The 12,838-nt window shown below is 50.0% G+C and overlaps 5 protein-coding genes across 5 annotated transcripts; 2 read left to right on the top strand and 3 right to left on the bottom strand.

Moving 5' to 3' along the window:
• Positions 1-390: 390 nt before the first annotated feature.
• BO79DRAFT_236160 (uncharacterized protein) lies at positions 391-3,425 on the top strand (the record flags this gene model as incomplete). The annotated part of the gene is made up of 1 exon (XM_025684551.1): positions 391-3,425. The coding sequence occupies exon 1, from the start codon at positions 549-551 to the stop codon at positions 3,423-3,425; it is 2,877 nt and encodes a 958-aa protein (XP_025542460.1). The 5' UTR covers positions 391-548.
• A 119-nt stretch (positions 3,426-3,544) lies between these two features.
• Positions 3,545-5,158, bottom strand: BO79DRAFT_207909 (putative alpha/beta hydrolase). Its single transcript, XM_025682272.1, has 6 exons — positions 4,913-5,158; positions 4,795-4,834; positions 4,602-4,726; positions 4,297-4,492; positions 3,916-4,219; positions 3,545-3,843 (listed from the first exon to the last, which is right to left on the bottom strand). The coding sequence occupies exons 1-6, from the start codon at positions 5,104-5,106 to the stop codon at positions 3,812-3,814; spliced, it is 891 nt and encodes a 296-aa protein (XP_025542459.1). The 5' UTR covers positions 5,107-5,158; the 3' UTR covers positions 3,545-3,811.
• A 766-nt stretch (positions 5,159-5,924) lies between these two features.
• On the bottom strand, positions 5,925-6,778 carry BO79DRAFT_243887 (uncharacterized protein). The gene is made up of 3 exons (XM_025685322.1): positions 6,421-6,778; positions 6,300-6,349; positions 5,925-6,214 (listed from the first exon to the last, which is right to left on the bottom strand). Exons 1-3 carry the CDS (start codon positions 6,551-6,553, stop codon positions 6,041-6,043), a joined length of 357 nt encoding a protein of 118 aa, XP_025542458.1. The 5' UTR covers positions 6,554-6,778; the 3' UTR covers positions 5,925-6,040.
• A 266-nt stretch (positions 6,779-7,044) lies between these two features.
• On the top strand, positions 7,045-8,303 carry BO79DRAFT_190643 (fumarylacetoacetate hydrolase family protein). Its single transcript, XM_025680755.1, has 5 exons — positions 7,045-7,105; positions 7,156-7,394; positions 7,461-7,776; positions 7,838-7,934; positions 8,006-8,303. Exons 1-5 carry the CDS (start codon positions 7,078-7,080, stop codon positions 8,211-8,213), a joined length of 888 nt encoding a protein of 295 aa, XP_025542457.1. The 5' UTR covers positions 7,045-7,077; the 3' UTR covers positions 8,214-8,303.
• Positions 8,304-9,762: 1,459 nt separating this feature from the next.
• On the bottom strand, positions 9,763-11,832 carry BO79DRAFT_236157 (putative MFS transporter; the record flags this gene model as incomplete). Its single annotated transcript, XM_025684550.1, has 6 exons — positions 9,763-10,100; positions 10,164-10,840; positions 10,916-11,082; positions 11,136-11,380; positions 11,435-11,517; positions 11,608-11,832. The coding sequence occupies 6 exons, from the start codon at positions 11,830-11,832 to the stop codon at positions 9,962-9,964; spliced, it is 1,536 nt and encodes a 511-aa protein (XP_025542456.1). The 3' UTR covers positions 9,763-9,961.
• Between the last annotated feature and the right edge of the window lie 1,006 nt (positions 11,833-12,838).

Genomic DNA, 12,838 nt, shown 5'->3' with positions numbered 1-12,838 from the left:
GAGAGAGCGCGGAGTGGAAGAGCAGGCGAAAGAGCTGCTGGCCGGGAAGCCGCCTTGCAGGCCGCCCGGCAAAAAGAGCGATTGACCGTTTTTTCTGCCGGCGCGTGTTTTTTAAGCGCAAACGGGGTTTGGTTTGATTGCGCCAGGAAATCTCCGTTTGTCCCCTCATTGACAGTTGCGCATTCACCTTCCGCTCAAAGTATACATATAGAACAATAGGAGAATGATATGTGTCTGGACTCGGCCTGTCGACCTTCTCTATTCCCCCGTTGTCCCGCCAATGTTGCGGTTGCCATCGCGCCGTCTTCATTCCCACTCATTACGTTAATGTAGGCGTTTTTCCATTTGGGGCTTGAATTCAATCAATCACATTTACCTTTTCTATCTATCTATCGTGTACTTGTCTTACCTCAAGCCCCTCCTCCCACCCCTTATTTATTTATTTTCCCCTCCTGGCTTCCTTCATCTACGTTACGCAAGGCACATGGGATGTTGTCAAATAATTGGATTTGATTGTCAGGCCAACTGAACTCTTGTGACGTCGTGATATGGATACAGACGCCGGTGCTACGCGTGACCCCCGTCTCGCCAGGCCCTTAGCCAGGCCGCCCCTGAATCGCCCTCCCTCTGTGGATGCTACTTCAAGCGCCTCCCCTACGCGCTTCAGACCTGGATCCCAGACGGTCGGAAGCTCCTCGCCCGTCGATGCCCAAAATGCTACTGCCGATCAATTTATACGTGGGATCTCCGACCTGGTCCAAGCCGCCGTGATTGCTGCCAACGGCAAATCCGAACAGGAGAGGCTTAAGAAGAAGAGAGATGCCACCGATACCCTGCTTAGGAAAGCTAAAGTTCACTCTAGCTTTCCGTCCACTACAGCCTTTTTCCAGCAGTCCAAGGAGGAAGAGGACGCTGATCTGGCTCAGCTTGATAAATCCCTCGAGAAGCATGCCAACGACTACAGAGACCTGGAGAATGCTTTGAAAGCCAAATTTAGCTCGATCATGTCACTGGAGCCCCTAAACAGGGTGAATCAACTACAAAGTGAGGTACAAAATGCGAAGAAGGATATCATAAGGCTGCATGACTACAACATCAACCTGGAGGGCAAGATGTCGGCAGTGCAGGACAAGGTCGGCTCATTCATTAGCCTGCAAGATAGGGTTAACTCGCTTGAGAAGGCTACCTCATATCACGCGAAACTTGCCAGAGAGAATGCGGAGCGTGTCACCAAAATAACCGCGGATCTGGAAACCACGTTCGCATCGAAGGAGCAAGAAATCAACTCGGCCGCTTCCAAGACACAGATGGATGAGTTAAGGAAGCAGACCTCGGACTTGACCAGGCAGATCGAAGTCTTGCAGAAGTCCCAACGTGAATGCTCCGATTATTTGAATAAGATGAACAAGAGTATAGATGATCATCGCCGGCAACAGGACACCCGGAGCATGGAGAACACACGATCGTTGACATCGCTTACTGCACGCCTAACTTCGGTCGAAGAGAAGAATAACCGGCTCCCCTCCCCTGCTGCAGTAACTGCGCCTGAGCCTTCAGCCATGTCTGAAGAACTGGCGTCCCGATTACAAAAGCTGGAAGCGGAACTCTCGGGACAGCACGAGCGTCGCATCAAACAAATGGAAGATCAACTCGAAGGACTGCAAACAATACAACAGATGAAAGACGACTTCCAATTCAAGGAAATCGAAGATCTCAAGAAGGTGTGGGATAGAGGCGCCCAAGAATTCGAACAGATCAGGAGCGACTATGCCCGGGTCAGTGAGGAGCTGAAAGGCCTGAGCCAAGCTCAAGCAGTAGCAAACCCCGCTGGGGTTCAGGCGCATATTCAAGGGATTGCGTCCGGACTTATGAACATGCAAAATATGGTTGAAACTTTGAGAGTTGCATTACATTCCCTCGAAACTCGGTACAACAATCTGTCTACGGATACCATTGTGAAACACATGGTGGTGGCTATGCAAGAGATGTACCCATCAACCGCGCAGCTGACAGAACAAATAAATCTTATTAGAGCATGGTTTGAGCGGGATGTTCCTCCTTTGAAAGCGATAACGGAACGTCTGCACGTGCATCAGGTGAATTTGGTGGAACAGACACAGAAAGACATGGCTTTGAGAATGGAAGAGATCAATCGCCTGAGGAGCCAACAGACCAACCTCTCCCAGTCGCTCGCCCCGGTCTGGGAGCGACTTACCGCTCAAAACCAGAACCGTTGGCTCACCGCTGATGATCTGCGGCAAATGCAGAATGATCTGACATCTCTGGCGGCAAAGATTGATGAACATACGAACAAACTCGACGGATACGTGGAGTCGCGCGAGGCAAAGGATCAACTGCTCCACGACGACCTAACAACGGGAAGAAACAACCTGCACATGCAGCTCCACGCCATTGCCGAAAGGCAAACGGAACTTGAGAAATTATGTTCCGAATTCCAGAAGGCCAATAATCTACCGGATCAAGTCCGAGCCCTTGCCGTGAAACAGGAGGAGTTCATGAAGGGTTTCAGCAACTCGCAGAATGACGATTGGAGAAACCAAGTTAAGGAGCTAGCTGATAAGCAGGAAAACCTGGCAAAAAGTCTGTCTTTATATCGGGAGGAGGGCCTGCAAGATCAGGTGAGGGCTCTGGCAGATGAACAGAAGAAGCTACTCGATAAATTCTCTGATTCTCAACAAGACAAGATACGGAGGCAAATCAAGTCCCTGATTGACGAACAGAAAACATTGGCTGGGAGACTCGTCAAAACCCAGGAGGAACACGATCAACTTAAAGCTCTTGTCGAAGCTCAAGAAGACCTCGCAAAGAAACTTTGTGAGATTCAATCGAGCAATGAAGACGATTTGAAGGTGTTGAAAGCCTGTCCAGACGAGCTCAAAGCAGTACTTGACCGTGTTTGTCAACTTGAAACCTCCACGCTCGAAAAATACCAGACTGTTGTGGAAGAACATAAACTTCTGGAAGGCTCAACGTCGAAGAATCTTACGGGTCTAACTGAAAGGGTGGATGGCCTAATGAAACTGGTCGAGAGCAGCCAGCAACCCCCACAACTAGAAGCGCCCCTTCAGCAAGAAGACAATCCCGATGCAATGAAAGATGAGGATGAAGCCAACGATCAGGATTCCGAGGTCGCCAGGTTCATGAGCATGGCTGAAACAACCCCAGCGCGCGCCCTAAAAGAGAGGAAGAGAAAACGGCCTGTTACATCTAATAATGCGTCCGACGAAGATCGTTCCAGCTTAAGTCGGCCCGAATCACCGAATTCCAATGCTGCAGGCTCTGCTGCAGGAGGAGACGCCGGGCCATCAAACGACAGGAAAAGCAAGAAAAAGAAGGGAAAGAAGCGGAAATTACAAAAGAATAAAGGACCGCAGGCTTCAGGCAACATAATAACGATTGACTGAAGGGGGGGGGGTAGGTGTATAAGGCTGAAAGTTGACCCCCTGGAGGGAGCAATTTGAGGCAGTACACATCACGAGATTACGAATGTTATGAATCAGTCGTTAGTCTGAAGAAAGAAGGAAAAGTTGGTTTCAATTATGCTGGATATCCCCTTTGTCAATAATTCTTTTTCTTTGTTTTCTCCTCCACTCTTTTGTGGTCCTGGGCGCTGTAAGCCCAGACCTCTCTTACTTTCTTCTGTTCAATAGGCTTTTTTTTTTCAAGGTCACGGAGGTAGGGGGAAAAGGGACCTGCACATAAGCAAGAATGTACAAGTGGAGTCTGAGTCAGTTCTGTCTTGTCTGTCTATACATCCAACCATCAAACCAAGCATGACTGTAGCAATCAATCAAGGAGCTTCCTGAAGGAACTTCAGAACAGCTATTAAGCAAAAAGCACACAGATCAGCAAATTATCCTACTCAACCAGATAGAATCAAATACTACTACTCACCTTGCCTGAACCCTTCCGGATTCTCCGAAATCAACCAATGCCCAGCCTCCACATCCGCAACGCTAGCATTGGGGAAGAACTTCTTAATCGTCGGCACCGACTCATCGCTCACATATCTGCTCTTCGTGCCCCTCACAAACAGCGTAGGGCCCTCATACGAGACAGACCCCGGCTCCCGGTACGGGAAGTCAGCCATACCGGGGATGGCTTCGCCGAGGACGGCGAGCGGGACACGGAATTTCATGGTTTGGTCTTCTGTCGAGCGGACCAGGTTGGTGAGGAGGAATTGGCGGATGGGGAGGGACTGTCACATATTAGTTTAGTTGATTGTTATGTGCACACATTGGGCTCAGTTTGCATTCATTCATTACTCGTACTTACCCCCTCATATCCCTTGAGAATCTCATCAGCCTCAGACTGCTTCGACACATTAGCAGCCTCGACGTGCTGCATGCCACGAACGTAGAGGCCGAAATCGCTCTTCAGGGGTGCATTCACGGGGGCATTGTCAACCGGTACAAGAGCCGAGACTAGCTTGGGTGAATCGAGGGCAACTGTCATGGCGGTTTTGGCGCCCCTGGTTGTTATTATCCATTAGTATAGCTGTCTGGTTGTGTTTGTCTTCATATGCATTCTGCTGAATGCGTGTGGAGTATCAGAGACATATGTAGTAGGATATGACGTACATCGAGTGGCCGATCAGAACGGCCTTGTCTAGCTTCAGCTGCTGGATGAACTTGATCACGTCTTCGGCCATGACGGAGTAGTTGTGTTCTTGTGCGTGGAACGATTGGCCATGGTTGCGAAGGTCCTGGAGTACAACACAAATATGAATCACTGTTTTGATTCCAAACTTCTCCTTCATAATTGGTTACACACCACTGTGAAGATCTCACGTTTCAGATCACGTGCCAGTGCTCTGCATCGTGGTTAGTAGCTTTCCTTTTCACTGGATGTTCGTCTTCTGAGGACAATTGATTGATAAAGGAATGCTTACTTGCTAATACCCCGGTTATTTTGCTTCGAGCCGAACAGTCCATGAAGGAAGATGATAGGACTCCGATCAATAACATCGGCTTTCTCGGGCCCAAACACCTGGTAGGACAGGTCTGTTCGGAGACCTCGTGATGTGGAGAATAAGCGGGCGCCCTGGGCGGCGCTTCGAAAGGTCGTACGGATTGGTTGGAGCATGATTATGAGTGACGAGTATGATGGTGATGACGATGCTATCTGAGAACTGCGATTGATCTGAGGGTTTATCTTGAGTTTGGTGCATTTAAGCATTGAAGATCAGCAGCTGCCTTGGGGATATGACTAAGCAGCTGGGGAGGTGGTTTTGCCGTTGTCCCGTCGGCTTAATGGGATTGTCGTGCAGCAATATCCGGATGTCTTGGCTTGACAGGGGTATATATGTCGGAGTTGCCTTGTCGTTTGCTTTTTGCTTTGGGAATGGTTTTGGTTTGTGCTACGTTGTACTGCCGGTATTGCATTGATGATGGAGTGATTGGGGTAGTGGTTTGTAGGGAGTACTTGGATCTTATCTGATCTCGGGTCAAAATATATATCGATAAATTGCATCATCACTCTCTACTACCGTCGGATTTGTCCAAAACATTCACCAAACAATGATGGATCTATGCTAAACCCCTCACCTCGGATATAAGTCGGAGTGTCTCGCTGCAACAGCGCACTCCCTACTTACGCTTAGGCCTCTAAATGATCGTACGACGCGAAAACAGCCGGGAAATTGAATCTGGGACTTACCATCTGCAAACTGAGATGGTGATCACGGCTGATTTGGTTCTTCTGTCAGAACAACACATTTGGCAGGAGCCCATCTTCATATTGCACACGCCAGCTTGACTCCGCTACTTCCAGGTCACACTGATTTAGGTGAAGTTCACAGAAGTCTGTGAGACAGCCCCGTTGTCCCCCAGATGTACTTGTCATGTCTAAATGCGCGCTCTAGGGTGGTTCTCCTTTCACTATTCAACACTCAAATCGTAAATCGTCTATTTCAGGAGCTTCATCGAAGTAAATGTATATACAAGACATAGATATCGTCGTCATATCCACCATGATATCCCCCGCTTATTCCTAAAATTGGTACACTGACACCTCATATTTAGGCGTCCAGAAGAGGAGGGACCTTCTCGCAAAGGTATTCAACAATGGCGTCGGGGCCGCGCTCGACCTGGAGACCCTCGGGGATAGCGTGCAGCTTGATGTCGGGCTTGATCGACCGGGCAATGGAGTGGATCTCGTTGGCCTGCTCGGCGGACCACATGGAGGCGCTGAACTGCAGAGGAAGTTAGCCATGAGTCATTATAACAGTAGTCGCTTTACCCCGCATTGTAGAGGAAGCTCGAATGAAGAGAACGTACCAGGACATCGGGCATGTGCTGCTTGACCTTGGACTCGACTTCTTCGATCTCTGTTCGCAAACTCAGTTAGTATCACCCATCACTAAGTCCCGTAAAGGACTTCAAAGTCACAGGTACTTACTCTCGCAGTTGTCAATGTGGATAATGGTGTAACGGTCCGAAAGGGCCTCAGCAACCCGTCCGATGAGGCGCTTGGCTCTCTCAGGAGCGGTGTTGACAGTGACGAGCTTGAAGGGTCCCTTGGGAGCAGACATTGTGACAGATTATGTGCAGAGTAGTTTTCTGAATGACTTGAAACAGACTCGACGACTGCGACACTGTTCGCTTTTAAACGGAGAGCATGCGATTTCGCAGTTCAACCGGCACGACAAGCCGCGGGCGACATCCCCACGTTGTCGTGGGGAAGTGGGCTGTTTAGCGTATTCGCCGCCGGCTTTCGCCCGACGCTCGGAAATCGAAAGCGTTGAAGTCAAGTCCTGGAGGGGAGCAAGTGTTTGGTTCCTGCGAAGGAAGTCGAATGCGGACTGGCTGCTGAGAAACGGGTCGGTTCCCACCGGCAAAGGTAGTTGAGGGATTGCCCCTCCCACTTTGCTTGCCCCCCCACCCCGCGCGCATTGAGCTTCCCGGCCGGCCACCAGAACTGCACCCCGCGACGATATCGGGGTAGAAATATCCCGTGAGCGTACTTCAAAAGAGACAGCGCCTCAATTGATTCCTGCTCCCTGACTTGCATTTCTGTTGTTCATCAATACCCCCTTCGTCTTCACAAAAACTCATCATGTCCAAGGTCGCATCTACCTTCTCGCGTATGTGGACACGACCTTGCTTCTGCAGCTGTGTTGCTAACACCATCTAGGCCTCGTGCGCTTCGTCCCCAAGTCGAACCCTTCTAAGGTTCTGATCGGTGAGCCAGTCGACGCCGCCGTGGATGTTGGATTGGCCGTCTACCAGGGCAAGGATGTCGCTGTGCGCCCTTTCTCTGGTAGCTCCGTTCTCAGCCCCGGCCAGAAGACCGACTCGACCGAGACCATTGAGCGCGTTCTCTCGCCTCTGGCGCAGAGCGAAGTCGGCTCCATCAGATGCATTGGACTGAACGTAGGTTCAACATTGATCGCAGCATAGCTGTCCAGCGGAGGCGCAAGAAACTAACCGATCGCGCAGTATGTCTCCCACGCCGCTGAGATGAAGCTGTCTATCCCCGATGTTCCCACTCTTTTCATGAAGCCCTCGACTGCCCTGTCGGACCCCTGGCCCGCCCCGACCGTTCTGCCCAAGCTCACCCAGATCGACAACACGGGTGACTACGAGTCGGAGATGGTCATTGTGATCGGTCGTGATGCGAAGGATGTCAGCGAGGCCGAGGCCCTCGACTACGTGCTCGGATATACCGCGGCCAACGATATTTCTAGCCGCACCTACCAGATGAACCAGAGCCAATGGTGCTTCTCCAAGGGCTTCGACACCTCCTGCCCCATCGGTACAGTTTGCCTCTTATAAAGGTGATATTGCTTTTCGTGCTGATGGATGAACTTTCGCAGGTCCCGTCCTCGTTTCCGCTGCCCAGGTTCCCGATGCCAGCAAGTTCCACATTCGTGGATCGAAGAACGGAAAGGTCCTTCAGGATTGCCCCTTGACGTATGTCTTCCCCTTTTACCATTCAAATAGTGTGTATCAAAGAACAAAAGCTGACCAGCAACTTTGAACAGTGACCTGATCTTCAACGTGCCCCAGCTCGTCAGCTTCCTGTCCCAGGGCACCACCCTGCCTGCCGGTACTATCATCCTCACCGGTACTCCCCCCGGTGTTGGCGCCGCTAAGAACCCCAAGGAGTTCTTCAAGCACGGCGACGAGTTCGCCGTCGAGCTGCAGCCTCACGTCGGCACCCTCATCACGAAGATTGAGAACCAGGCATGAATACTATGGTAATGGTACTATGAGACGGGTGGGGATTAACGGATTACGATGAGACATACTACAAGAATAGCATAGAGATGTATATACTGTACGGATACCAATGAACAGGTTCATTGTTCCAATGCATAATAACATGCGTAAATAAGAGGAAGCCAAGTGACAAGTCCTATGATGCAAGGAGTCATCACATTGTCGCCATAATCCTCCGAGAAATGACAACACTCAACAGATGTGGGTGGTTTGCCTCCCACCCACATCCACACCCCACGCTGACTAATGTCCCCACAATCAGCCACTTTCAAGCTTTTGCCCAGCACTCATGCATTTGCAGCTAGCTGCTGCAGGCCGGAAGCCAGGACAGAAGCAAGGAGAAGAAGGCAGCTGACAAGGAGGAAAGAGTTAAGCCTGATCCCAGCACACCAATTATAAGTCAAAGCCTCAGGCACTTAATCACCAATCATTAAAGAGCCAGAAACCGTCCTGGAAGCAACAACAAAAATCCGTATAATCCACGTAGTCTTCTTCCCCGTGTAACTCCTTACCCATCCCTTCACTACCATCACTGCATGGGATGGATAAACGAAACTCGTCCTCAGAATGCAAGCTACTCAAAGACTGCACCACGAATTGCCGATTCACATACACAAAATCAGTCAACATCTGCAGGAGAGGATAAAATCTTATCCTAGCGGAGTAAATCAATTCCGCTACTATGCCGAGAGCGACTGCGTGACCAGTCCGAACCGGAGTTTTGTGGTTAACTTCCGGGAGTAACCTTGCATTGCTGGCCAGTCAGCAAGTAGTAGCTTGAGAAAGCCAAGTAATCGGGCCATGTGCTGAATTCTTCCTGACAGCTGGTAGATCAGTAAATGTATAGATTTGTATGTCTACAATAGCAATAACATAGTTCATCAAAAGAAACGAGTAATAAAAACTAAAGACATCCCGGCAATGCAATAAATCAATCCCGTGCAAGCATCCCGTAAAGGCGCAATTAGCGAACCGGACGCCGTGAATCCTTCCCGATAGCAGCTAACATCGGCGGACATCGGGCCAGCCGATCGGGCCAGTAACTGCACAATGTAGGCATGGTCTGACACTAGCAGCAACAACCACACCACTACGGGTGCTATTCATTTACATTCCCCCCTTCGCTTTGCCGATACTATCAAACCATAGTATCGGACGGGCCACTTTTTCGGGGGGAATCGCTTTGCAGCTTTCGAATCAAAATTGCCGTGATCCATCGAATAGTTATCTACTAATGAAAAGTTATGTCGAAATTTTCTTCAATGTGGGTTTAGTTCCATTCCCATTCCTACCTCTTTTCGGAGTGAGTATATAACTACGGCGGGACCTGGGAGGGATAAACTCTTTATCCCCTGGGTTCTTTGGTTCCTTTTTCTTTTTTCCCTTTCGCTTGACGTCTTTTTTTCTATACTTCTATACTATACTATACTTCTGCTGATTGTCTTTTCTTTTTGTTGTATTCAATTCTTGTTCACTTCCATCGAGGTTTCGGATTCATATATTGTGTCTTTGTTTGCTTCGCTGCTGTGCACGCTCATATCGTTATATGTCTATATACATGCTCGCCATCTATATCTAACATCTAGAAGGTCTATGCTCGCCAAGGTCGTCTCCGAAAGCAACACGCCAAATCGACTCTGAGGAAAAAGATATATGCAAAGTTGTGATTAAAGGAGGAACAACGCAAATGAAGATGAAAAGGGATTCGTGTCATCGATTTACTCTTCAATGGGCGGACGCCAGCTCCGTCCTTGCCAGTGTACGATCATAGTTGGAATGATACTGACACCCGCAACGAGTGCCGCACAAATGCCAGCACTCGGTGCTACACCAACACTCTCAAACATGGATGGGAACCTAAACGACACCGATTAGCGTTTGCCCATATGTGTCCAGCACAGGGATGCATCCGATACTTACCAGAACGGTCCGAGGAATCCCCAAATTTGTCGGACAAACGTGATGTATACTCCGACACTGCCGGCTTCCTTGTGGTAACAATCCACTGCATACGTGACAAGAACAGTCGTTACGATTTGGTTGCCACCAGCGCAGATGGCAATGCCGACGACCGGCTTTACGTTCCAGTGACCCTCCGTCGACTCCTGGGTGCAGACAAGGAATACGATCAAGCCCACAATGCACAGGACGAAACCGATGTAACTGAGCCACAGGCGGTATTCAGGTTCCGGCTTGCGGTGGATTTTCTTTGCACGCAAGTTCATCCAGCGGTCCGACAACACACCACCAAGCTGCTCACCCAAAAGAGATCCGATGATAGGACCTAGGAATTGGAGTCCCAGCTGTTCAGCATTCAGATCAAATTTGGTCTGCAGCAAACTGGGGATTTCCACAGTTGTCATTACATTGCCCAGACAGAACACCATGGCGTATGCGGCAGTGGGAATGGCAATACAAGGATGCGTGACCATGCCCAGGGGTCTGAAGAACTCTTTGAACGACAAGGGTGTAGGATCAATGCGTCGGAGCTGAGCATATTCCCGTACCCAAGCGGGTTGCTCGGGGTTATGGTCACCTCCAATATACCGGGTCTCAGGACCCAAGAAGAGATACAAGATGAACTGGACACCGTTGATCTGGATTTTCGAATTAGGTCAGCGGAAGACTCTTCGTTGGAACAGTAACCCGACCGGGGTTATGGGAACACTTACAATTGCCAAGATCCAGTAAATCCATTGGTAGCCCAGCCGATACGTAACGAAGCCAAAGATGAAGGGCCCGCTGGGGATTCCCAGTGTAATCAATAGCGTCCATATACCCATGTACCGAGCTCGGTCTTTCTTGAATGTCGTCTCCATCACTACCGCACTTCCGATCGCTTCCGCAGCCGTTAGCACTCCTTGTCACGATAAGGCAAGCATTGCGTCTTACCTGAAGCAGGGGAAATGAAGAAAGCCTGCAGAGCCCGACATACAGCCGTGGATGCGTAACTAGTGCTTTCCGCACATCCTACGTTACAGACGAGACTGCAGATTAAGGAAAGGAGGAAGATAGGGCGACGTCCCCAGCGGTTAGACAACGGTTTCCAGAAAATTGGTGCTACACCCAGGACTGCAATCTGGATGGAGGTCAAATAACTCGCGTCGTTCACCGAAACACCGAAATCAGTTGCAATTCTGGTCTCATGGTCAGTATTTAAGTGCAATGCGGAAGGCTCCAATGGAACCTACGTTTGGTAAGCCGGGATGATGCCTGCTGCCGCAAAAGTGCCCATGCACGCATGAAACGCTACTAGGAGAAGATTTGCTATTTTCTAAAACGCGTCGAAAAAAACCCGTTAGCATGGCCGCTTCTTCACGAAACCTTTCAACACTCTGCAAAAAGATCCTTCAATACCACATACCTTCCACGACGGCCAATTGTAAGGATCCGCAGGATCCATGCTGGGGATAGGATCGAGTTCCAACGTCCCATGACGTTCCATCAGATAGTCACGGTGTGCCTTGGAAAGTTCAGAAGACACGATATCGGCATACGTCGATGGGATGCCTGCTTCTGTGCTCTCTACAAAGTCGACATCTTCCTTTGCAGGTGTCTGAGACGGGTGCATCTCCATGGCCCCAGACATATTGTGAAAAGGAAAACCCTGAACTTGGGGCTTGTGGGACAATGAAAATGGCGATTCTTGCTAGAGACTCACGACACACTTGAGATATCCAAGAAATGCAGGTCGTCTTAGGAGTCTAAAAAGGGGAACGGAAGAATAACAGAGAGGAGAAGATGGAGGGAACCTATGTGATGCCTAAGAGGGAAGAGCCGTGCCTCCCTATGCAACTAATCGGTTCACACAAAATGTTCCTAACCGGGGGGAAGAGGGAGGGTTCCACGCTCACCGGGGGATTGACCTATCACTGGGGGCGCTGGTGGTACCCTTCCTGGGGGTTGATTCAAACCTGGAAGTGACGAGTCCCGCGAGTCCCGCGTACTGTTGGGGCAACTCGTGGGGAAGATGCGGAGGATTTCCTACGGCACAGTCCAGTCACGAAAGCAGCAATGGTCACTATGTTCTGTCATTGAGGATAGCGCAAGATCCGCTCATTGGCCGGACCAAGCCAGAGAGTGTATCGCCGCCAGAAGCAACATAACCGAGGGCCCGACTACGGATGACTCGGGAGATCCAGAATCCAGAATGGTTCTAGTTAGCGACCCATTCGGCCATGGCGGCGGCGGGTTAAGTCTTTGGAGTGGATGCGCCCCTTCCGGGGAGGAGACATGGTAGACCAATGTTTTGCCTCCAAATCTCGGTTATTCCGCTGACCAGATTTGGGGCCAACTTTGCCGAGTGAAACGGATTACAAAGTATTTGGCCAAGCAGCCGGCGTCAAGCGATATGCGGACGGTAACTGCTCGGGCAGATCTCATTGTGTGATGATGCAATCACCGTGTGACCAGGAATTGATTTTTATGTCTGCCTGGATGAAGTGGATTATCAAACACTAGTAGCTCCTATGCCCTACAAACATGCATCTGCTCTATGCAGATGTAAGGGGAAAGGGAAACAAGGTGTGATCGATCAATTTGTGGGAAAGGATGTTTAGGACGCGTCTAGTAGGGACTACAGTTGGGCTACTGCT

The sequence above is a fragment of the Aspergillus costaricaensis genome, assembly GCF_003184835.1.
Source record: "Aspergillus costaricaensis CBS 115574 unplaced genomic scaffold BO79scaffold_7, whole genome shotgun sequence".
NCBI classification, from domain to species: Eukaryota; Fungi; Ascomycota; class Eurotiomycetes; order Eurotiales; family Aspergillaceae; genus Aspergillus; species Aspergillus costaricensis.
The sequence above is the reverse complement of the archived record's forward strand: the minus strand, read 5'-3'. Positions and strand labels throughout refer to the sequence as shown.